Here is a 25882-nt window from a genome sequence, read left to right on the forward strand (position 1 = left end):
CTCATCACCATTACTTCGTGTCATGGAATGATGGTTGCCTGTGAACCAAGACTCGAAAAACTTTTTCCAGATCATTCCACTTCTCGTCCACGTTTATTCTCTGGAAAACAAGTAAGAAAGCATGTAAAATCTGTGGAGAATTTGCTAACTAATGCATTTCCATGTAAAAAGCTGCAGTAATTACAGGAAATTTAGTAATCTGCACTGATGATGATGTTTTGGTGAAATATTGCTTTATATTTACTGATCTGTATATCAGAGATAATTGGTGCAGTCAAGGGCATCAATCATCCCGGTGCCCAAGAAGAGCAGTGTGAGCTGCCTCAATGACTATCGCCCAGTAGCACTAACTTCTACTGTCATTAAGTGCTTTGAGAGGCTGGTCATGGCCAGAATTAGCACATACTTAAGCAAAGATCTGAATCCACTGCAATTTGCCTGTCATCACAATTGCTCCAAAGCAGATACAATCTCACTAGTTCTTCACTCAGCCCTGGATCACCTAAACAATAGCAACATGTACATCTGGCTACTTTTCATTCACTACACCTCAGCTTTCAACATCACACCATCAGTATTGGTCAACAAGCACCAAAACCTGGGTCTCTGCAACCCCACTCTCCAATTGGATCCTTGACTTCCTCATCGGAATATCCTTACACTTAATGTTAGCAGAACTAAGGAAGTGATTATGGACTTCAGTAGGAAGAAAATCATGAGAGCAGAAAGCAGACCTCATTGAGGGGTCAGCAGTGGAAAGGGTTAAGAACTTCAAATTTCTGGGTGTCAACATCTCTGAAGATCTATCCAGGGGCCTCAATGTTGATGCAATCATGAAGAAGGCATGCCAGCAGCTAAACTTCGTGAGGATCTTGATGAAATTTGGTTTGTCATGAAAGACTCTTGCAAATGTCTACAGTTGTTCCATGGAGGGCATTCTAACTGGTTGCATCACTGTATGGAATGGAGATGTGGATGCACAGGATAGATAAAGACTACCGAGAGTTGTGAACTCAGCCAGTGGCTTCATGGATATCAGTCTTCACTCCATCAAGGACTTCTACAAGAGTTAGTGTCTTCAGAAATCAGACTCTATCCTCAAGGGCCCTCGCCACTCAGGCCATGCCCTCTTCACACTGCTACCATCAGGAAGGAGGTACAGGAGCATGAACATGATCACCCAACAGTACAAAAGCAGCTTTTTCCTCTCATTTTCTGAATGAACAATGAACCACAGATAATACCTAATTTTCTCCTCGTTTTTACTAATTTAATTTTAAATTTAATTTATAGTAATATTTGCACTTGAAATGTTGCCACAAAACAAATTTTGTGACCTGTTCATGACAATAAACTCTGATTCTCATTCTGTTTAAAATGTATTTCCCATGTTTGCTTTTATTCTTGATTTAGTTTCATTGCAAAATATAATTGATTCCTTTTACTTCACCCGAAGTAGAAAAAAAAAACCACCTTTCAGTCTCCAAGGGTGCTGTATGTTTGGTGTTAATGAACATGTTCAGAATTAGCACTGCTCTAACCTGGAATGTGTTAATCGGTGATTAGACATCCACTGCTCTGTCCTTGCTTTATACAGTACGTTTCCGATTATCCAAAGTACTTGGGACCTGACCTATCTCGGTTATCCAGATTTTTCAGATAATCAAGAAGGTTTTTTTAAGCAGTAACAGTGGCATCAGCAGAATACTTGTATCCATGGTTACATTTTTCAAGCATAAAATAATGTAATAATGTTTAATTCTTAACAGATAACATCGTGATTTCTGCTTTGTGCAGCACAAAAACTAGGATTTCTGCATGATGGTTTTTTCCAGTGTCATCTGCCTCATTAACTGTCTGTCTTTGATTCTATACACTGACATGTTTTCTTGTTCTGTTATGAATGCACACTGCTCTCTTGCATCAATAAGTCCATCACATAGGTTCTCAATGTTATCCATAGGCACTTTGTCTGCAGTGTCAACTAAGTCCTCTTCACTGCACTCAGCTGGATGCAGAACAAGTTCAGCTATTTCACCATCAGTCAGTGAATAAACAACTGGAGCATCATTATCAATGTTTAAAATCTTTGTCAATATCCACTTCTTCCAGCTTACTGACAGATTCTGAATGTAAAATTTTTGCACAGGCAAGGAGGTCAGACACCATTTTTTTCTCCCCTGGCACACGGAACCCTTCAAAATCACCACTGTCTTCTTCATCATCAAGGAACATTGTTGCAGGCCAGAGATGGTGCCAGGCATGTAAAACTTTGCTCTAAGTGTTAGCAGCAGCATAAAGGGCATCCCTTATGATAAATTCCTTTTGGAAACCCACTACACCCAAGCCTCTGTTCGTTGCTGACAGCATGTTGTTCAAGAAAATGTTTTTATATTCACTCTTCATTGATCTAAGGATACCTTGGTCACTTGGCTGAATTAAGGAAGTCACATTTGGGAGAGGGTACATGACATGAACATTACACTTGTTGAGACTTTCAGCTGGACAATGAGCAGAACAGTCAAGGAATAAAAATAATTTTACAGTTGTCTTCCAGTTCAGCTTCCCTGTAGTGAGCATGAGCCGCTGGCACAAAATGTTTAACCAATCAGAAAAGATTTCTCTGGTGACCCATACTTTTCTGCTGGCATAATAATGGACTGGTAAAAAAAAATACACTCAGTTAAAACAATGAGGATACTGCTTTTGCCTATTTACAGCCACTTACACATATGCATGCCTGCTTCATTAACACATCCCAGCACAGTTATTCTTAATTTCTGTAGAAGCTGTCTCATCAGCTGTTGCCAGTGTTGTTCTGGGGCAAAAACACCAAAACAGTGATGTTTCATTGGCATTATGGACTTGTTCTAGCATCAGGTTTTCATCAGTGATGATCTTGGCATTCTTGTCAATGAATCTCTCTGCTGCTTTGTGATCAGCAGATGATTTTTCAACATTCATCTTTAACATTTTAATGCCATGACTTTTCTTAGATCTGCTCAACCAATCTAGTGAATATTCACAATTCTCTTCATTTTTCAGTTCATCATGAGAGAGCTTTGCTTGTCTCATGATCAGCAAACCATTAAGTGGCGTGTGTCTATCTGTCATTAACTTCTGTTCTTCACTTTCAGAATAAAACTTCAACAGTTTATCCTTCTGTTTCCTCAGGTCATAGATGGTGGTCATTCCAACACCATACTCTTCTGTTAGACGTTTCACACTTACACCATTGTCTAGCTTCGACAGCAACTTGAATTTCTGTTCTATAGACAGACATAAATGCTTCCTCCTTTTCTTCTCACTGATATCGACAGTGCTATCTGCAGATCTTTTTGCCATTGCAGCTATATCTTCCAACAGTACACAAGAGTTCCAGGGCGCTAACAGAGCGACAGACTCCCACAAGAGCTGTATACGAGAGTTTCTTTGATTCCAATGGCGCTAACTGCGTGACAGACCCCCCTCCCCACCTGACCTGAACTGTATCGTTGAACAGTACATGAGAGCTCTGTTAATTCCAATGGCATGAAAGACCCACTTGAGCAGTTGAGTGAAATCTTGCCCTTGCAGCTGTATCTTTGAAAAGTACATAAGAGCTCCATTGGTTCCAAAGGCAAAAAATGACAGACCTCCACCAGAGCTGTATCTTTGAACAGTACTGTACATGAGAGCTCCATTGATTCCAGTGGCGGCAGAGCCCCACTTGAGCATTTGGGTGAAATCTTGTCCTTCCAGCTATATCTTATTTCTCTTTTAATATTTTTATTGATTTTTCACAAATAAACATACATGTACAAAATATTTATGGAATGCATAATAATGACAAATTGCATAACTTAAACTATATAAAGCATATATAGAGCATCCATAATACAAAAAAGAAAATTTTATCACATACCAACCCCATACCAACATTTGCATGACTAAAGAAAAAATGTACTTTGTTCCTGAAATAAAATAGCAAGTATTAAAATTTGGAATTAATATTGTGCTTGGAGGTGATGAAAATAATTAAGGAAGGTCCTCACAACATTTTGAAATCTTATATTTGAGTTGTTAATTGAGTAACCGATCTATTCTAAATTTAAACAGGACATAATGTTCCTCAGCCATTGAGCATGAGTTGGCGGAGCAGCATCTTTTCATCTCTGCAATATTACACATCTAGCCAAAAGAGAAAGAAAAGACCAAGTATGATATTTAATTGAGTTGAAAGAATATCATCTTCTCCAGTTGTACCAAAAAGAGTGACTAAAGAATTAGGCTCTAAATTTACATTAAGGATTAAAGATAAAGTTTGAAATAACTCCCTCCAGTATTTTTTTAAGGCTAAGACACATCCAGAACATATGGATTGAAGAAGCCTCTCCTCTCTTACATATATCTAAATAGATATGAGATCATTTGACTTTAGACATATGTACAACTTTAAATTGTAACAAACAATGATGGGCACATAAAGATGTAGTAATAAGCAGCTTAAAAATGAAATCCCAAACTTCATCCGATAATGAAAGGTTTAAATGCCCTGGCTGACTGTCGTTAATGACTGTGACAGCCTTCTATATGTTGGGGATCAGCTATCCCAACATAAATTTTGGTGGACACGGGATCGGAGGTTAGTGTTTTTCCACCAACCTTTTTCAATACACGTCATCCTATCCCTAACCTCTAACCCACAGCAGTCAATAGTTCCAACGTACCCACATATGGCACCAAAAGAATGAATGTTCATTTCGAGCAGAACATTTGCATATGGTCTTTTATTATAGCGGCAGTGTCACAACCGCTATTCAGGGCTGATTTCCTTCGAGCTCATTCATTCATGGTGGTTTTAGAAGGGCGTCGGCTGGTGGATAGTACCACCTTTCAAACTATATGCCTGGCAGAATTGCATGTTTCTGCGCAATACCTTCAAGCCCTGCATAAGACTGTTGATAAGTTCTCCAGACTTGTAAAGGAGTTCCCTGAAATTACAACTCTGCAGTTTTTGACCCCCATTGTGAATCATGGAATATCTCACCATATTTCTACTAAGGGTCCTCCCATTCATGCTAGGGCACGTTGCTTGCCTCCAGAGAAACTGCAATTAGCTAAACAAGAATTCCATAAAATGGAAGAGCTGGGGATAATTCACAGGTCCAACGGCCCATGGGCGTCTTCATTACATTTAGTCCAAAAGCTCACCGGAGGGTGGAGACCTTGTAAAGGTTATAGACAGCTCAATTATGCCACTATACCGGATTGCTATGCTATTCCCATATTCAAGATTTTTCAGTGAATCGGCATGGGGTGAAAAATCTTTTCAAGTGGACGGTGCACGGATATCACCAAGTACCAGTGGAACCAGACAACATTCCGAAAATGGCAATAATTACTCCCTTCGGATTGTTCGAATTTTTACATATGCCTTTTGGTTTTAAAAAATGCAGCTCAGATGTTTCAGTGAGTTATGGACGCAATAGAGCTTGGCATGGCCAACATCTTCATTTATCTTCATATTAGTCACCAGCAAAACTAAAGAAGAGCACATGGAACATCTGCGAATGCTCTTTAGACGTCTGCAAGAATTTGGACTGACCATCAATCCAAATAAATGTGTTTTCGGACACAGTTCATAGAATTCCTGGGGCATACAATCACTGACAAGGGTGAGGTTCCACTGCCTTCCAAGATCGACGTCATTACTGAATATTCCAGATCATCCACTGTCAAAGGTCTGCAAGAGTTCTTGGGCATGGTTAATTTTTATCATCGATTCCTTCCAGCAGCAGCTCATGTTATGAAGCCTCTGTTCAATCTGCTCTCTGGTGATGCCAAATCTATTCAGCAGACAGATGAGAGTCGAAATGCTTTCATAAAGACAGAGGAGCTATTAGATCAAGCAACCATGCTCAGTTATCCAGTCTTTCGACAGATATGCCTGATGTGGCCATAGGGGGCGCTCTTGCGGCAGTATATGGAAGGACAATAGAAGCCGTTGGCATTCTTTAGACACCACCTCTGTGAGTCTGAGAAAAAATACAGCTCTTTTGACCCTAGCCATATATTTGCCCATCCGTCACTTCCATTACTTTTTGGAAGGCAGACACTTCACCATATTCACAGACCATAAACCCTTGACCTTCACATTTTTGAAGGTGTCAGAGCCATCGTCAGCTCGACAACAGCAGCAGTCATCCTTCAATTTGAAATTCTCTACCAGAATAGCACACATTTCTGGAAAAGATAATGTAGTGGCTGATGCACTTTCCCGCTCAGTTGCACTCGAGGTATCAGCTATAGACCACGGTATTGACTACATGGCTTTCACCGCTTCCCAAGCACGATAATGAGATTAAGTCATATCACACCTCGATAACCATCCTACAATGGAAGGATGTATAAATTGATACTGAAGGCAAGCAGCTCTTATGTGACGTGTTCACACATCCATGGCCAGTGGTTCTAGCTTTGTGGAGAGTTGCATTTTTGATTTTGTCCATGGTCTTTCTCATCCATCCATAAAATTGACCGTTCGTCTGATTTCAGACAGTTTTGTTTGGCACAGTCTGAAGAAAGACATCACACAAATGGCCAGATCTTGTATAGCTTTTCAAAAAAGTCAAAATACATTGGAAACTTGTTGCTTCATCAATGTCCTTGTAGACATTGTGGGACCAATTCCAGTTTCACGAAGCTGCCACCATCTCTTAATGGTGATTGATAGGTTTATGAGATGGCCTAAGGTAGTCCCCATGACAGATGCTTCTATGAACACTTGTGCATGAGCATTCCTTAATTCCTGAGTGGCTCACTTTGGCTTACCAGTGCATATCATAAATTAGATCAGCCATGATCATATTGAATGGTGGAGCAGGCTCGATGGGCCATTTTTGGCCTACTCCTGTTCCTACTTCCTGTGTTCCTATATCACTTCTGACAGAGGACCTCATTTTACATCTTTGTTATGGAGGGCCTTACCTTGGCTGCTTGGCTTTAGGCTTCATCATACAAGCGCCTATCACCTGCAGTCTAACAGGATAGTTGAACGATTCCATTGTCACCTTAAATCAGCCTTAATGACTCGTTTGGATGGTCTCAACTGGGCAGACAAATTACCATGGGTGTTGCTCAGCATTAGGTCAACTCCAAAAGAGGATCTTCACACTTCGTCTCTGGAGCTTGTATATGGCGCGCCTTTGGTGGTCACAGGGGAATTCGTTTTATGTGGATCCAGTAAAGATGAAGATCATACTAAGGGCTACCATAAGCAAATTATCCCCTGTACCACCATCATCATATAGCAAATGTTTCTTTTGTACCAGACGAAAAGAAGGACTGTGAATACATGTTCATACGTAGAGGAACACATGGAGAGCCCTTGCAGGTGCCATATAAGGGACCATACAAGGTGATAAGACAAACAAGGTCAACCTGCAGTTTGGACATGGCCGGGCACCCTCTGTCATCCACAATTGACAGGCTCAAACCTGCCCATGCAGACAAAACTGCCCCTATTCAACAGACAGCAGTCCAACACAGGGGTCGACCTCCCAAAAAACTACCAGATTATAATGGCAGTTCTGGGGGTGAGGGTGGTGGTGGGGGGTGTGTAGCGGCACTATAGATAGACTACAACTCCCAGAAGTCTAGTGAACTGGCACTGGACGTCATAATGCGTGTTGGTCAATGTTTTAAAAGAATACGTGCGTGACTTGAGAAAACGAGTTCTGATTTGCCTGCATCTGTGTGTGTTGTTATTTCGCATTCATCAACCATCACTACATTTTCAGTAGCTACAATATCAACATTTAATAAAGAAATTGGCCTGTAGGAGGAGCATTCAGTTGGATCCTTACCTTTTACTATGAGAGATATACATGCTTCGTTAATGAAGTAGCTGTATCTTTGACCAGTGCTGGAGAGCTCTATTGATTAAAAATGGCGCTAACCATGTGTGGACCCCCACTTGAAAAATGTTTTTTCAACTTTTTAAAAATTGTGAAGTCACGACTCCAACAATAAAAAAATTGGATATTCGAGAATTGAGGTAGATCGGTTTCCAGATAATCGGAAACATGCTGTATTTGTAGTCAGCAGTTTATGCTTTAAATTATTTGCATTTGAAACTGATTTGAATGAATGGATGAATATTGCAAATGACTGTCTTCTTTTTTTAGGTATTTTTCCTCAGCAGTCGTGTGCATCCTGGTGAAACTCCCTCCAGTTTTGTTTTCAATGGTTTTCTGGAGTTTATTTTGCGAACTGATGACCTTCGTGCTCAGATGTTGAGACAAATGTTTGTTTTTAAGCTTATACCCATGTTGAATCCTGATGGTGTGGTGCGGGGACATTATCGGTAAGCTTGTCAATATTTAACTGCAATTGAACTAAGGCCACCTGGAAATTTGTAAGGGGTCTATGAGTACTTCTTTCCTATTAATATGTCAGCAAATCTTATGGTATATTTGGAAGGGACTTGAATTAACAATTTGACAGCATGGAATTCTTGTCTTTGTTTTTTCCAGGACTGATTCCAGAGGTGTGAATCTGAATCGGTTGTATATGGATCCAGATTTTAATTTGCACCCTTCAATTTATGCGGCACGTGCAGTCATCCTCTATCACCATGTCAACAATCGTGTGCCTTCAGACAAATGTGAATTGAAAATGTTCTCTTCATTGTTATCCAATGGACCTTTGTGCCCAAAAGACTTGAATCTTTCCACTAGTAGCCCTTCAATTTCCTCTGAGGTCTCACTGTCAGAATTGGAAAAAAATGAAAATTTAAAAAATGTTGCAAATGTTGAAATGGACAGCCTCATTACCTGCAAAGACCATGACCCATTAGATGCAGTGAATCAAAGCAAAAACAATAATAAGCAGCTGTTCCCAGAATTGTACAATGGGAATGTTGAAAGTACACTCGGTGAGAAAGCAAGTGATACTTCTGACTCTACAGAAAATACTGAGTACATTCCTCCTCAGGAGAGTGGGATTGCATACTATGTGGACTTGCATGGACATGCTTCAAAGCGCGGCTGTTTTATATATGGAAATTGTCTTCCATCAGAAAGTAACCAGGTTAGTATTCATTCTCTATTAGTTAATAATTTTTTGGGACATGCATGCTCGAGCAAACAATAACTTCAATAAGTTCCTTTGATAAATGCTGGGTTTGCTTAATAGGATTGAATTCTGTACCCTCAACACTGAAAATAAGTTTTTGTTATAAATCTTGTACATTGGCTCATAGATATCTAGTCATTCCAGAAAACAGTGATTTGAGGAGTCTGTTTCATATTCAGGATGACAATAAATATAAAGCTTGAGTACTGTAAGTAGGATTTAATGTTGTATCAACAATACCAAATTTTTAAAAATCAACACATTCATGATCTTATTTTCTTTTTTATGCGTATGCTTAATTACTCATGAAAAATCAATGGCAGCTTCCATCATTTTCCAGATGATCAGCAGTATAAGGACTGGGTGCTTATTTGTCAGATTGGATATTAATATTATAGCTGACCTTGAATAGTTAAAAAGTGCAATTAGTTGTGGAGCACATCTTCAGTGCTACTGTTGAAAACTTGTCTGGTTCCATCACCTCAGCGTGATCTCAGCCATTTTACTTTTGTCAAAGCTACACACTATGACCAAGGTACACAAATGGCGGAAGGAATTTTAATGACCTTAGAAATCAGTCACGCTGTTGTAAGTGTCCAGTGAACTAATAATGTAAAATTCTTGAGGTACTTTCCGAAGGTGGGAACTGGATTCACTTCAGGTTTTAACTAACCTTTATTCCCATTGAAAAATCATGCTGACTGCTCGCAGATCTGTGCCCAAAAGGACTGTGATTTCAGAGGTCATTAAACAGTTGAGGTTCCTTTTGGGGACCAAATGCAAACTTTGACAATGCTTCCTCTCACCTTTGATCCCAAAATATGAGTAAAGGCAGCAAATGGAAGTGACCCTAAAGCCGATCTATTTATCATGCCTCTTTAAGGCTATCCAACATACCTGTTCCCTTAAGATTTTCTATCCAGTTTGCATTCCTAATTCCAAAACACGAAGTTCTGAAGTGCTTTATCAAAGAAGATTTTCACTTTATACTTACATACCCAATGGTCCCTGGATTTTTTTTGTTTGCAATAGCTAATAGCATTTTTTTTTAAATTAGATGTGTAACCTGTGAAGGCTTTTATGATGCTTGTGAGTCACAGAGTTGTATATCTTGGAAACAAGGCCATCCATTTCAACTCATCCATGCTGACCAAGGTGTCTTTCTGAGCTACTCCCATTTGCCTGCAATTGGTCCATATCTCTCTGAACCTTTCCTGTCCATGTAACCATTCAAATGTCTTTTTAATGTTGTAATTGCTCCTTCCTCAGCCTTAGGGGGATCTGAGGGGAACTTTTTTCTCCTAGAGAATGTTGCGAAAGCATGCACTGTAGATCAAGTGCAGGGGTCAGATTAACAACGATGTGCCCACTGGCTAGTATGGCTGTGCTGAATGGACTGTTTGACTCTCTGATTGACATATCATCTGAAAGATCAATGCACTGTGCCAGTGGTGTGAGCAACTCACTAAATATGCTATTTACTACATTTTTCAGATCCCAGATACTTCATAATTCCTGAGCGTTTTCATTTGCCAGAACTATCAGAAAAAATAATGAATTTAAATGCTTTTAGTTATATTTACTTCTGTATCTTCTTGCTCTGCAGTCATAAAAAGGGAGAAATTCTATTTTGTTAATTATGCTTTTTGTATTTGTCTTTTCAGGTAGAGAATATGTTGTTTCCAAAACTGATAACCATGAACTCAGCTCACTTTGATTTTGCGGCTTGTAATTTCTCTGAGAGAAACATGTATGCCAAAGATAAAAGGGATGGACAGTCTAAAGAGGGGAGTGGCAGAGTGGCAATTTACAAAGCCACAGGAATTATTCACAGGTGATAGGATGTTCCATGTAACTTATAAGTTGGATTGGATAAAAATATTCTTTGGATATGCTTAAAACCTTGCAAATATATCATGTTCAGTTCTACAGGTTAATTTAGGAGGCTTGATGACTGCAAATTTGGATTGAAAACAAAGTTTTGATGATTTATATAATGTGAAAAGTATGACACTTCCAACATGGAAAGTTTAAAGGATTTAGCATTCAAAATGAACTCTAAAAGTTGGCCAAGCAATAGCAGATGAAATTTAACTTAGACAAGTGAGAAGTGTTGCATTTTGGAAGGTTAAACCAGGGCAGGACTTGCATTGTGAATGGTAGGGTCCTGGAGACCATTGTAGACAGAAAGGCTTGGGTGTACAAGTGCATAGTTCCAGGTAGACCTGTTGGTGAAGAAGGTGTTTGGCACACTTGCGCTTATTGATTAGGACATCGAATACAGGCGCAGGGATGCCCTATTACAAATATACAAGACGTTGGTGAGACTGCTTTTGGAGTATTATGCATAGTTCTTGTCACCCAACTATAGGAAAAATATCATTAAGGTGGAAATAATGTAGAAAAGCTTAATAAGAATGTTACTGAGGCTAGTAGCATTGAATTATATGGAGAGGCTGGATAACCTGGGATGTCTCTTTGGAGCATAGGAGGTTATCGGGGGACCTCAGATGTTTATAAAATCATGAGGGGCATTGATAAGGTAAATGTGTTATTTTTTTCCAGGATAAGGGTGCCTGTCTAGAGGGCACAGATGTAAGATGAGGGGGGAAACATTTAAACGAGACCGAAGGCTACCTTCAGGCGGAGAGAGGTGCGTTTATGGAGCATGCTTCCACAGAATTCAGTAGGGGCAAGGGTAGTTGTAATGTTTTAAAGACAGTTAGACAGGTATATGAATGGAAACTATTGTGAGACAAATGACAAAAATGACTCACTCTGGGTGAGTTGAGCCATCCTGCTAGTTCCCATACTGTATAACTAAATTTGAAGGTAATTTTAAAAATGTTACACTTATTCCAAATAATTTTATTTACAAGTACATTTTCTTCATATGCAATTTTTTGACAAGCTTAAGAATTGTTAGATTTTCTTCAACTTTTAGTTTCAAACCTGATCATACTGTAGCCTATGAATTGAATGCAATGATAAAGTATATCAAGATGCATTTGCTTCAGGCAATAAATTAATTTTCTTTTTGCACTTGAACATTTGAAAATTTAGCAAGTTCGTCTGAAATTGATACATTTAGAACACATGTTTTCTCTTTGAAATATATCTGAAACCAACTCTTAATTAATAGTCAATTAATTTGTACATATTTTTGTTATGGACTGCATAGAGAACTTTACCATGACTACTATATCCTTAAAGATTACTGCCTTCGAATTTTCTTTTCATACTTTCACCCAAGGTAAGAATATACCACCAACTCAGATGTGTAAGATGGAAATATTTAAATTGATTTGTAACCATAGTGTTAGTCTTCCGATTGCAGTCAGCATAAAACTTAACCAGATTATTGTAATGCACAGCTGTTGATCAGAATGTAATATTTCTGTTGAAGAATTTGTATATGGTTCCAATTAAGGGTTGGTTATCAGATGATAGTTAGCAGCCTAATTGTATCTTTCTGTATGAAATAAAACTTGGAACATTTGATTGTGCTTTCAGTTTAACCACTTGATATAAATCTTTGAGAGAATGTTTCCATAAAGCATTGATTGTTTTAAAAAAAGTTTTTTTGTTCCATTCTGCAGCTATACCTTGGAATGCAATTACAATACAGGCCGTTATGTAAATCCAGTCCCTCCTGCATGCCATGACAGTGGGCGAGCAACTCCACCACCAGCACCTGCTTTTCCGCCTAAGTACACAATAGAAGTTTTTGAACAAGTATGTTAAGTAACATTTGCAGTGTTTCGATTAAGTGTTTATAGATGTTTGATTTTAAGGATATTGCAGATGAAGTTGTGCTTCAGGCAGCTTTTAAGGTGATGTTCACATTTATCACGTTCTGTGCAAGCATCACATGATTGGTAATTATTTATTTCTTTTTGGCACCTGATAAATACTAATGAACATTATAGCCACGATTTTGCAGCCAGAAATGAAAAATGTCCCTCACCATCCATGACATTTGACATTTTCCATAAACTCCATCAAATTTTTAATTTGAAGCATTTAATGGGTACCATGAGGCATTTGAATTCATTTCAAGAGCCATGACTTCACAAGGGAGCTCTGTCTTGTGTGAGAGGAGCAGAAAAGAGTGAAGATTTTTAATCAAGCAGATGAAATATTTTTTTTCTGAGGTTCACAAATTTTAAACTTGGAAGAATAAATTATAATACTTAATTTTTTTTTATCAAGAGCTGAGATGAACACAAATGCGGCAAGTATTACAATTCCACACACAGATATGGAATTTGATGGCAGTGATTGATGACAAGGTCATTTAGAAAGCAGCTGTCTGATTTTCATGCTTAACAGGACATTTTAATTTTATTTGACGCCATCCAATTTGCTTTATAATTGGGGAGAGTAATTCGTAATCAGGGAGAATAAAGTTTTCTTGTCCAGGATGTACAACAAAACCCTGTTATCTGGCACCTATGGGGATTGTTTGATGCCGGTTAAGTGAATTTTCCAATTGCTTGAGATCATGTGTTGACTAATTGCTAGGGGTACCAGTTTTAAACTTCCATATTTTTTATCTCTATTTTCTACAATTTTTTTTTGCTGGTTGCTTGAACGGGGGATTTTACTGTAATTTTTACAAAGTATATTTTTTACTTCTCTTTATAAATTATTGGCAATTTTTTTTGCATTCAATGGCATTTTTCGGGTAACAAGTTATGTATTGTCTTGTAATTCAAAGTAGTTAAAATAGACTTTGGCACATGAATGCCTGAAACTATAGAGCATTTACAATAGGCTCATTCACTTTGATGCATAAAGGATGATAATGATATATGGGGGTAGTTAAACATTCCAAGGAATTTGACTTTAAGGTGGGCAGACTGGAAATTAAGTCAGTAATCCTGTCTTAGATACTGTATCAGAATGTCAGATCAATAAAGTTTGAAATCTAAAATGGCAATGAGTGAAAAACAGTTGGTTAGTTGAAAACAGTGAATGCCACAGCCCTTCTTGTAGCAATTGTCATTTTGGGCTGAGAGAAAATTAGGAAATCAGATCTTTGCAACTGGCAGCTGATGTTGCAGAGAAGCAATGAGAAATAACATTTTTTGATTTTTAAATCTCAGAGACTGTCATACTCAGTGCCTTAAATCGAAGATTAAATTTAGTTAATGATCTCAAGTGGATGTCACAGACTTGGCCACATTTACAATGGACTTTGTATTAATCTTCATGTAGATTAGCTTGACATACAAATTCATGGAATGCATTCAAAACAATTTTCTTGATGAAACTCTCCAGGTGGCAATAAGTGGCAAACTGTATTTTAGGTATAGAATTGAATAATATGAGAGTGTTAGTTGATCAAATTTGATCCTCGGGGCAGGTGTGACTATGATAAAAATCAAACAGTTAAAGGTACAAGTTCCATTATTGGAACATAAATCTACATTTAGAATGTAACATACATTAAATTCTTTAACTTTTATCTACTGTAAGGCAGACAGAGCGCCGCTACTTTGTCCAGTGCCCTCACAGAAGCCTACTGCATCTGATGAGCCTAAGCAGTCTCCCTTCCAAGTACTGACCAGTGCTGAGCCTGCTTAGCTTCTAAGATCAGACAATCTCAGACATATTCAGGCTGGAATAGAGACATGACTTGGATAATCTGATCTCACATTTAACTGGTCATTTGAGTGGAGTGTGATATAAGAGAAAGCTGTGGCTATTATGTAAAATGAATTATTTGCTTTGTAGGTCACTCCCTTTTTTTTTACCCAGATAGGGAGAGCTCTAGCCATTGCTGCTTTGGATATAACTGATTGCAATCCTTGGCCAAGAGTTGTTATGTCAGAGTACTGCTGTCTCACAAAACTTCGAGCATGGATGTTGAAACATGTTCGGAATATAAGAAACACTACATTGTCAAAAAGAAATGGACCTCGGGTTTCTAAATGTTCCAGGCAAGTAAGAAAAAAATTGTGTTGGCAATTCCTTATTTTTAATTTTACTTGATAACTTTTCTGATATTAACCATCTGTTCCATTTTATCAACTTATTTTTATTAAGATTTGTGGCAGTACTAATATATTTGCAGTGATAGCATTGAATTTAACATTATATAATTATGTGCAAAAGTCTTTTTATGAAGATGTACAGTATTAGGTTTTACACTGCTTGTTTCATACAGTACAACTTAAAAAAAAAATAAGCGTGAAACTCAAGATGACTTCTGACCACTGCTTTTAAGTTATCCATATTCAAGCATGTTATAGAATCATAGATCTTTACAGCACAGAAACAGGCCCCTTCGGCCCTTCTAGTCTGTTCCAAATCATTTTTTTCTGCCTAGTCCCACTGATGTGAACCCAGTCCTTATCCCTCCACGCCCCTCCCATCCATGTACCTTTCCAAATTCTTCTTAAATGTTAAAATTGAGCCTACTTCAGCTGGAAGCTCGTCCCACTTTCCCACCACTCTGTGTGTTCCCTCTCATGTTTCCCCTAAACCTTTCCCCTTTCACCCTTAACCCATGTCCTCTGATTTGTATCTCACCTACCCTCAGTGGAGAAAGCCTACCTACATTTACTCTATCTATCCCCTTCATAATTTTAAACACCTGTATCAAATCTCCCTTCATTCTTCTACACTCCAGGGAATTCAGTCCTTACTTGTTTAACATTTCCCTGTAACTCAGTTCCTGAAGTCTGGGCGACATCCCAGTAAATCTCTGCATTCCCTATAAATGATGCTTCACCGATTTCTCTGTAAATCTCATCGCTCACCTGGCTCTGCATGGATGGCCATCAGCTCTGCCTCAGACATACTGCCGCCAGCCTTGTGATCTCTGAGCAAACCTGTACACAAACGTTGATAAGAGGAGAACCATGCTCCTGGGTAACTGGCGTCCAGCACCAGTCTAAAGCATACATCTCAGATACAAATCCTTTCTAAATTTCAAATTTAGACTGTCTAGGTAGCCTTAAGGTACACCCAAAATTATCCAATAATAATGCTTTAACCTGATAATAAGAAAAAAGAGTACTCGAAGATATGTCATACTTCTCTTTCATTCAAATAACCGCTTCATAACCATCTTCTACCAATTTAATTCCTTTCTGTTCCCACAACTTCAAAAGTTGATTATTAACCATAAAAGGAAAATGCTTAGTCTGAAACAAAGGAGTTTTAGCTGAAATTTTACCTTGAGTACCTATAATTTCATTCTTTTTATTCCATAATTCCATTAAATGTTTTAACACAGGCAAATTATAAATAATAACTGCGAATTCCATCATAAATAAATTGATCCATCTTCTTCTCACCTATCTGAGATCATTCAATATTAGCTCATATCAATGGATTATCCACTTGAAACATCCTATGAAAATAGCTATTTGTTTACCTTGCAATTCTTTATTTTGTTTAGTCAATATCTGCTCAGCCAGATACCATTGCAAACTACTAATCAATAACTGTTGTTTATAGGAATTAATGAATGCTTCACTGAAATAAAATTAGTGAAGGTTCTAAATCAAGTTTAATTTTATTACTATTAAATGGGATTTCCGTAGTGTGAAAGGCTTAGAGGAGGTGACATTTTTAAGATTCAACAATGAAACACCTTTATCGTTAGTAGACTGACCCATTAGGACTGAATTTAAACTTACTTCATGTAGCCTTGCAAGAGGTTCAGATGTTAGAGGGAAAAGGTTTAAAGTTTCAGACTTAAAGTTTCAAAGCAAATGGATTGGAAATTAAGGTCATGAACTGTGATAAGGATGATGGCATCATCATGAAACCTGTCCTGCATACAAAATTATGAGGGCATATTTTGGGTGACTATTAAGAAATTTCTTTTGACAGCAGAAATGTATAAAATCAAAGGCCATCTGCATTAGCTGAGGGATTCAATGGATTTGGAGGAAGTTTTCACCCAGAGGGTGGAGGGAATCTAGGAAACATTGAGTCAACGAAAAAGACAGGAACTCTCACAACAGTTAAGTATCTGAATGGGCACTTCAATAATCAAGCCATAAAAGGCCACAGATCAAGTGCTGACAGATGGGAATAAATAAGATGGGTTCTTGACAATTAGCACAGACTAAGAACTTACTTGTACATGTCTCTATAACTGTCTTGTATAAAATCTCATAAAATGTGACATAATTAAAGGGAATTAAGTATTTTGCACCTACCTGCCATTTGTTTCGCACTAAATGGAAATAATCAAAGAAAGCCAGATAGAGGTGTCAGGTCAGAACTTTGCAATAACTTTGTAAACTGTTAATGCAGCTAAGGAACTTGCAAGTGTTTGGCCCCATTTGATCTGAGCATCTGAGGCAATGGCAATTACACACAAATGTAATTATTATTTCTCCTAAAGAAGCAAAGTACAATGTTTTCAACAATGATCTCAGCGCATATAAATGAAACAACAGGAATGTATTAATATTCCATTCTACATCCGTCTGTAAACATGAAAATATTGTAATGTTTACAAAATCCTCTGATCATAATTACTTTTCTCATGAATTGTTATTTAGCATCTGTTATTTCTTATGTGCCTTTTCGTGCACAGATATAATCCAGTTGGGCATATGGATTCCCGTTGTTTTCTCTATCCAAGTTTAATATTGTATTAATGTTGCAACTTTTAAAACATATAACATTAAAATTCCCTTTTGTCACTGTAGATAATTGTTATTTGTGTTAAACATTATAAAAGATTTGTTCTCTTTGCTTAGTGGAATAACATCTTCAGTCTCAGAAAATTCCCTCTCTAAGACCAAAAGTAATGGGTTTGGGATTCATGGAAGCAGTAATGACCACCAAAATCCATCTCAAATTAAAGCATCTCCCAGTTTCACATTTGGCTGCACCGCTGGACTAACTAAAGGGATCAGTACACCAGCATGTAATCCTAATCCTTCAAAAGGAGGCCACAAAACACTTGGTCCAGTGAGAGGTAAGTTGCCTTTTGTGTGTGTGGTTTCTGACAAATAACTGCTGTGTTAGACTTTTCTGCAGAAAATTAAAGACAGCTTTAAGATAGTGTATACAGGCAAACCCTGCTTTTATGCAATTAATTTGTCCTAATAGAATCAATGGGAACAATTGCAATGAATCCCATTCCTTTCAGATTGTCTATCAAGACATAAAAATGTGTTTTAAAAACAACTTTTAGCTGCACATAATATCAAACTATTAAGGTTAATAAAATAATTATGAAACTTGCTGCAAAAGTTTGCATATCCTCTTGAAATTTATTTTCTTTAAGCATTGAAAAGATGTCTAAAGCTTTGATTTGAATTTTTTTGTACAAAGTGGTATTCACTTTTGGTTACAATCTTTAATCCAAAGATAAAGTAGCCGTTCCAATTCAAGCATTGATGGACTTCTGTTTCAAGTAATTTGAATGCTTAGAGAAATTGATGCAACTTTACCTTGTTCTTTATATTCATGCTTCTTACTTAAAATTCTGCGTTCTGTTGACTCATTGTAGCCCAGATTGTGTCTGATTTTCACATTGCTGGCACTGTCTTTGTGGTGCTACCACTATGTATATTGTACGTATGTGTTTGTGGGCTGGCCCACCCCTGAAACTGTGACTCCTTCCTCCCAGTTATCCCCATAATGGCTGTTACCCCTCCCTCAGTACCTGCCTTGGAACCAGGCCAGCAACATGTAAGATATGCTGACATCTAAAGGTGATTTAAAGCCTATTAATCACAGATCCTTGTCTAATGTAGTTGATTGGCAGCACAGTTTAATCACCTTTAAGTTTTGTGCCATGGACAAGGTAATATGGGCAGATAAACTCTAAGGATAAAACCTAAGGATCCGGAGGCCTCAGTCAAATTCAACCATTGGGTGCACTGCCTCAACACATTTTATGCGGTACAACGATGTACGAAGCAAAGAAGACAAACGTGATCTGCTCTTTGCTTATGTTGGCCACCGGGTCTTTCAAACAATAAGAGATTGTCCTATTTACACTCTGCAATTGACTTCCTTCAGAAACAGTATCAGGCTCCGATGAACGTCATCTACGTCTGATTTCTCCTGGGTAGTTGTAAACGAGCACCCAGTGAGTCCGTTAACAAATACATGTGAGCACTGTGGGAGTTGGCGCGAGCCTGTGATGCTGAGAAGTCTCAGCAACTGCCCACTTCGAAGGCCTGATATGCAGGCAGAGACTGCTTGATAAGGGCAATCGGAGCCTATAGGAGGTCATGGAATTGGTGAAATCGCTTGAGAGAGTGCAATGGAATGCTGAAGCATTCTCTGGCAATGTGACTGCCACATGGGAACGCAGGTGCCACCATCTTGGGACACGGGGTCCCACATAACCGTTGCCGCCATCGAGCACCCAAAGTGCTACTTCTGCGGACACAGGAAACATGTCCGGAAGAGCTACCTGGCCCAGAAGAGCTACCTGGCCCAAAGCATGACGAGCTCCGCCTATGGGAAGAAGGGACACTACATGAAGGTATGTAGGCCCCAACCTTGTGCCAGCAGTGTGGCTGCCAGCCCCTGCCATCTTGGACCCAGCACTTCCTGCTCCATCTTTGGAGTCACTTACGGTCATGGGAAATGGCTCAACGGAGCCCTGGGGATGGCAAGCCCAGGCAGTGCCACTTCTGGCAGTGAAGGACAGCACCGTGTGCGCGACATGGGGGCTGCCATCTTGGCAGGCACCCCCAAATCAATACAGCAGCAATTCGGAGAGCGGTCAGATGCTGGCCTCTATCATCCTTGATCAAGACAGCCTACATCAACTGGCCAAGGCCATGATGACTATCAAGGTAAACGGCCACACCACAAACTGCTTATTCGACACAAGAAGCACTGAGAGCTTCATCCATCATTACTCCCTTGCGTTAATGCTGGCACAATGTAAGGTCTCCTTGGTCTCCAAATCTCACTCAGCCAAGATCTGACGTTGACTATGCATGGGATGGAGAATAAGAACTTTAAACTCCTGATCATGCCCCACCTCTGCACACCAGTCATACTGGGACTGGACGTCCAGTGTCAGCTATAGAGTTTGATGCCCCACACCTGCTCCTTGTGGTCTGCCACACTAAACTCTTAAACCACCTGTCCCCTCCAAACATGACCTGCAGCCTTTCTACCCTCCAGATCCAGTCGCCGCCCCGTTCGTGAAACTCACCCCCAACTGCAAGCCTGTCACCACCAAGGACAGGTGATACAGTCCTGGCACAGAGCCTTCATCAAAGCAAAAGTCAAACAGTTCTGGCAGAAGGGATCGTAGAGCCCAGCACCAGTGCCTGGAGAACCCTAATGGTGGTTGTAAAGGGCAGGGAGAAATGCTGCATGGTCAGACCATAAACTGCTTCACCCAGCTTGATGCCTACCCACTTCCCTGCATCGCCAACATGGTAAATGAGATCACCCAGTACTGGGTCTTCTCAACCATTGACCTCAAGTTGATGTACCATCAACTGCCCATCTGGGCGGAGGACAGCCCAAACACTGCCTTCGAGGCAGACGGCCGCTTCTACCAATTCCTCTGAGTCCCCTTTGGGGTTACCAGTGGGGTCTCAGACTTCCAAAGGGAGATGAACCGGATAGTCGATGACTATGGACTCAAGGCCACATTTCCATACCTGGACAATGTGGCCATCTGCGGCAATGACCAGTAGGACATTAGGATGTCAACTTCCACAAGTTCCTCCAGGTGGCCAAAAGACTCAGTCCGACCTATAACCAAAAGAAGTGCATCTTTAGCACTTCACGGCTGACCATCCTGGGCTGTGTAGTGGAGAATGGTGTCATTGGGCCAGACCCTAACTGCATGTGCCCCCCTATTGGAATTCCCTTTGCCCCAGACCCTCAAGGCCTTGAAACGGTACTTGGGCTTCTTTTCTTATTATGCCCAATGGGCTCCCAATTATGTGGACCTATTGGCAGAAGCCCAAATGGTGTTCACACACATCATGCCAAGACAATAATGCATGCTGTGGATGAATCCATCCCCTTCCAGGTGGAGAGTGATGCATCCGACTTCACCCTGGCTGCCACACTCAACCAGCCAGGAAGACCCATGGCATTCTCCCGAACCCTCCAGGGCCCTGAACTTCGGCACTCAGCTGTTGAAAAGGAGGCCCAGGGCATAGTGGTAGCTGTGTGCCACTGGAGACACTACCTGGCTGGAAAATCATTCACCCTGCTGACTGACCAACATGCAGTCGCTTTTATGTTTATTACAAGCAGCAGAAAAAAATCAAGAATGACAAGATCCTGAGGTGGAGAATTGAGCTATCCACCTTCAACCTCGTGATCTTGTACCATCCCGGGAAGCTCAACAAGCCTCCTGATGCACTGTCCCGGGGGGGGGGGACATACGCCAATGTACAGTTGGACCACCTCCAAGCCCTTCACATCAACCTCTGCCACCCCGGCGTCACCAGGCTCTACCATTTTGTCAGCGCTCGTAACCTCCCCAACTCTGTTGAAGACATCAGGGAGTTGACACAGAACTCCCTGGTCTGTGCCGAATGTAAACCCCAGTTCTACTGGCTGGACAAAACCCACCTCATCAAAGCCACCCGGCCCTTCGAGCGACTGACCATAGACTTTAAGATTTTAAGGGACCCCTCCTGTTCACAAACAGCAATGTGTATTTCCTCAACATCATAGACGAGTACTCCCATTTCCCTTTTGCCATCCCCTGCTCAGACATGTCCATGGCCACCGTCATAAAGGCACTGCGTGGCATCTTCACTCTGTTTGGATAACCCTGCTACATTCATAGTGACTGGGGATCCTCAGTCAAGAAGAAAGGAGCTACACCAGTACCTAATGGGCAAGGGCTTAGCTGTGAGCAGGATCAAGGGCTATAACCCCCTGAGGGAGTGGGCAAGTAGAAAGGGAGAATGCCACCGTCTGGAGGGCAGTCCTCCTAGCCCTGAAATCGAAGGGCCTGTCCATCTCCAGATGGCAAGATGTCTGCCCTGAGATACTCCACACTACCAGGTCCATCCTCTGCACTGCTACTAATGCCACACCACATGAAAGGCTCTTTTCCTTCCCCAGGAAACTGGCATCAGGAACAACATTGCTATCCTGGCTGATGAACCCTGATTCCATACTGCTTTGGAGGCACATCAGACACCACAAGGCTGACCCCCTGGTCGAGAAGGTCCATCTCCTCCACACCATCCCCCAATATGCCTACGTGGAGTACTGTTAGGTCTGCTTTGTTCATGAATGAGTGAGACAAACACCAGACTGAGTCGAAATCAGGGTTCTTTGTTCTTTATTACCGGATTGTAACACTTGCGACTAACCATGTTAGTCGGAGAATGCATTCTGCCGTTATCAGCAAAATGGTGATTTTTTATACCCTTGGATATGTGCTTAGAACATCATCATATCATTACTTGTCCAATGACTAAAACTGTTGCTATCCTTTCCCTGCTAGCTTCCTGCCTCTCAATCCATCAATGTCTCTCTTATCTTGTAAGTACAAGGATGCATTCACATCTTGTTACAGCCCTGCACATTCCCATCTCATGATGTTTTACCTTACAATCCCTCCTTTGTCCTCTTTAGAGGACAATCTCGCCCTGACTATGCTACCACCGCGTTACATTAGTTTGCCTATTATTGCCAAGCTCTATACGGGTTCTGTTCACAGGGTAGTTCGGCTGGTGGGCGAGGGCTCCCCCAACCCTCCTTTGCGTACACCCCCCATCCGTCACCCCGATCCCATTGCCCGTTTACAAGTTTCATCCCATTTGCCCCCAAGCAAAAAACTAGCTAACCCCCCGTACATTAGTAAATTCCCAAGTTAACATATGGTCTACAATCTAATTCATAATACTTGTTCTACAATCTGATTAATAATGTTTGTGTTACAATCAATGTTATAATATTTGTTCTACAATCAAGGTTATAATATTTAGGTTACAAGCAAGGTTAAAATTATATGTGTAACAATCTAATTCACAATCCCTCCTTCCCATCACATTCCCCTTCAGACTCCAGATCGATCTCAGCAACTTTCTCCGCCTCCTGTAATGTGAGATAGTCTTGCTCCACAGCCTGCACAGCTTGATATTTCGGAGGCAGTTCATCACGGTCAGCAAAGGCTCTCTCTATGGTCCTCGTGACCAGCGTTCGAATGCATGGAATACAACAACAGCCACAAGTGATAAAAATTGATACAGAAATGAACAAACCCAGCAAAAGTTGTCCTAACAATGTGCTCCATCTCCCAAACACTCCCTGTAACCAGGATAAAACAGGATTGGAGACTCCAGACTGGGCTTTTAATTCTTTCGCCAATGCCCTAAGTTTCGTTAACCCCTTAGTGAGTGATCCATCTGGCCCTGTGTTATTAGAGATAGAAGTGCAGCATAGATCTCCAAACATAGCACACACTCCACCTTTCTCTGCCAGGACCATATCAATCGCTATCCTATTCTGAAGTGTCATAAGGGAAGTTTCTGACAGTTGTTGATGTATTGCCTCAACAACGTCCCTGGTCAAATTTGCAAGGCGCTGGACATTATAGTGAATAAGGTTGATCCTATTAACATTCTTATTTACAGTGATGGGAAAAATTGCACTAAAAACAGGAAAGCTTTCAAACCCAGCTGCAATCTCATCGGCTAATTTAAATTCGTCCGGAATATTCCGGGCTTGGCCAATGGCATCAATCCATACCCCATCAGGGTTCCTTCCTCCCGGCCCCAAGAGTCCAACACTCCTCCTTTTTCTCCACAGCCAACTCTCTGTGTGGTGCAATTCTAGGGAATCCTCGTCTCCCTCCTGCCTTTTGACAATCAGCACTGGCGCATTAAGGGTTACTAGAGCACACCGACCATCCCAGTTAGCGGGGAGCCAGTTGTACAGCACTCTTCCTCCACAAAACCACCAAATATCCGCCCTAGCCTGGGTCAAGCGGGTTGCACTAGTGCTATGTGAGAGATCAACGTGAGTCCTGCACGAGTCGCTGGGCAGCCAACCCACATGGAAAACGTGCGCTGCTGTGTTGTTGTTGGCAAAACAAGTAACATTAGTTATGCCTGTGGATCTAAAGACAGGGGGAGCTACATTAGCCGGAGCTATGGGAAACGTCTGTTCCCATATCAGACACCTATTCAGTGGGTTGGATTCTGACATTAGGGTCAAGGCGCAGTCCATAGCATCTGTCTCCTCAAAAATTGATCTGCTCATCCGTAATAATGGCCTTCCTCGGGCACAGACCCAGCAGTTCCCATAGCCTGCTTGGTCCGCATATTTACCCATCTGATCTATCCAGGAGTTTGACTCATCAATACCTGTCTCAATTGCTATCTTCTCTCCCCTGGACATCTTCGTACTGTCGAATTTTCTCACTTCCCCCTCTTTCGAAGTGGGTTTAATTATGTCCTTTGTGTATGTTAGTAAGTCGAACCTCACCACTCCCCAAGGATCTTTTCCATTAATAGACACTCCAATCATTAGATAGAAGAGGTCTCCGACACCATGTTCTCTCCCTGTGCCTCCCTCGCATGTCTTGTACTGTAGTAGGTTTTCGATACCCTAGTATCATTTCTCTATGTGCCTCAGACATGGCCGTACCGTTTTTACCCACGAGTCTTCCTAGGAAAGTTACCACCCTCCTTCCGACCTGACATTTCGACCTTTTTACTTTAAATCCAGCCTCGCCTAACCCCTTGAGTAAAACTGCTGTCCCTGTCAGGCACTCATGTGGCGTTTTCCTTGCTAATATTAGGTCGTCTACATACTGAATCAGTGTAACATCTTCCGGGAGCTTTAATTTCATTAGGATTTCGCTAAGGGCCTGATTGAACAGTCCTGGACTGTCCTTATAACCCTGAGGTAATCTAGTGTATGTGTACCGATGTGCTTGGTAAGTGAAAGTGAACCAGTCTTGGCATTCCTCAGCTAATTTCAAGCAGAAGAATGCGTTTGCCAGATCAATGACAGTATAGTATTCGTGCTCCGGACTCAGAGCCCTAAGTGCTACATATGGGTCTGGGACTGGTCTCCCGATAGTCTTGGTAGCCAAGTTAATCTCCCGGAGGTCGTGTACCATCCTCCAGTCTTTTCTACCCGGTTTGGGAACAGGCATGATGGGCGTGTTCCACATACTGTCAGGTGCCGCCCTTAAAACCCCTGACTCCATTAACCCTTCTATCGTTCCTTTAATACCCTCCTCCTGACTGGGCGACAAGCGGTATTGTTTTCTCCATATTGGTTTCTGCCCGGGGTTGGCCAATTCTAGAAATACCTCTCCTTTTATTACTCCCACATCATAGGGCCCCGTTGTCCATATATTGGACTCAGATTAGAAAGATATTTGTCTGAGTCTCTGTGATCAATATTTTCTCCTTCTATGGCTCGGTCTCTTTCTACTTTCTCATTCACAACCTGGTCCCATGCTTCAATATTCAGTCTGACAAATTTTCCTCCCTCCGAGGTGGAATATCCCGGGATTTCTGTCTGCCTGTATTCACACCCTATCGCTTCCTTTACCATCGGACCCAGCTGTCGAGCGTGATGATCTTTGGCAATACCCAAGGTCACATGAGGCACACTTTCTACTCCTAAGCAGAACCACTCCATTTGTTCTTCTGTCATGACAACCATAGCAGCTATTCCCTCCTTACCTACAAAGATAAATGGACAATGTATCGTTTCTGTCTTCCCTTCTTTTAGAGAGTCCCACCTCTCCTCATATTCCTGGTCCGGGTGGATGGTGTAGTTTAATGTAACATGCATAGGATCTAGTGGATAATGGTAA

At 40.8% G+C, this 25882-nt stretch overlaps 1 protein-coding gene across 1 annotated transcript; it reads left to right on the forward strand.

The window, feature by feature from the left end:
- Window positions 1–6: 6 nt before the first annotated feature.
- On the forward strand, window positions 7–23205 carry LOC138750957 (cytosolic carboxypeptidase-like protein 5). Its single transcript, XM_069913059.1, has 8 exons — window positions 7–111; window positions 8169–8347; window positions 8517–9072; window positions 10782–10951; window positions 12717–12852; window positions 14881–15062; window positions 17847–18067; window positions 23109–23205. The coding sequence occupies exons 1-8, from the start codon at window positions 28–30 to the stop codon at window positions 23156–23158; spliced, it is 1578 nt and encodes a 525-aa protein (XP_069769160.1). The 5' UTR covers window positions 7–27; the 3' UTR covers window positions 23159–23205.
- Window positions 23206–25882: the final 2677 nt, after the last annotated feature.

The sequence above is a fragment of the Narcine bancroftii genome, unplaced genomic scaffold (genome assembly GCF_036971445.1).
Source record: "Narcine bancroftii isolate sNarBan1 unplaced genomic scaffold, sNarBan1.hap1 Scaffold_38, whole genome shotgun sequence".
In the NCBI taxonomy this organism is placed as follows: Eukaryota; Metazoa; Chordata; class Chondrichthyes; order Torpediniformes; family Narcinidae; genus Narcine; species Narcine bancroftii.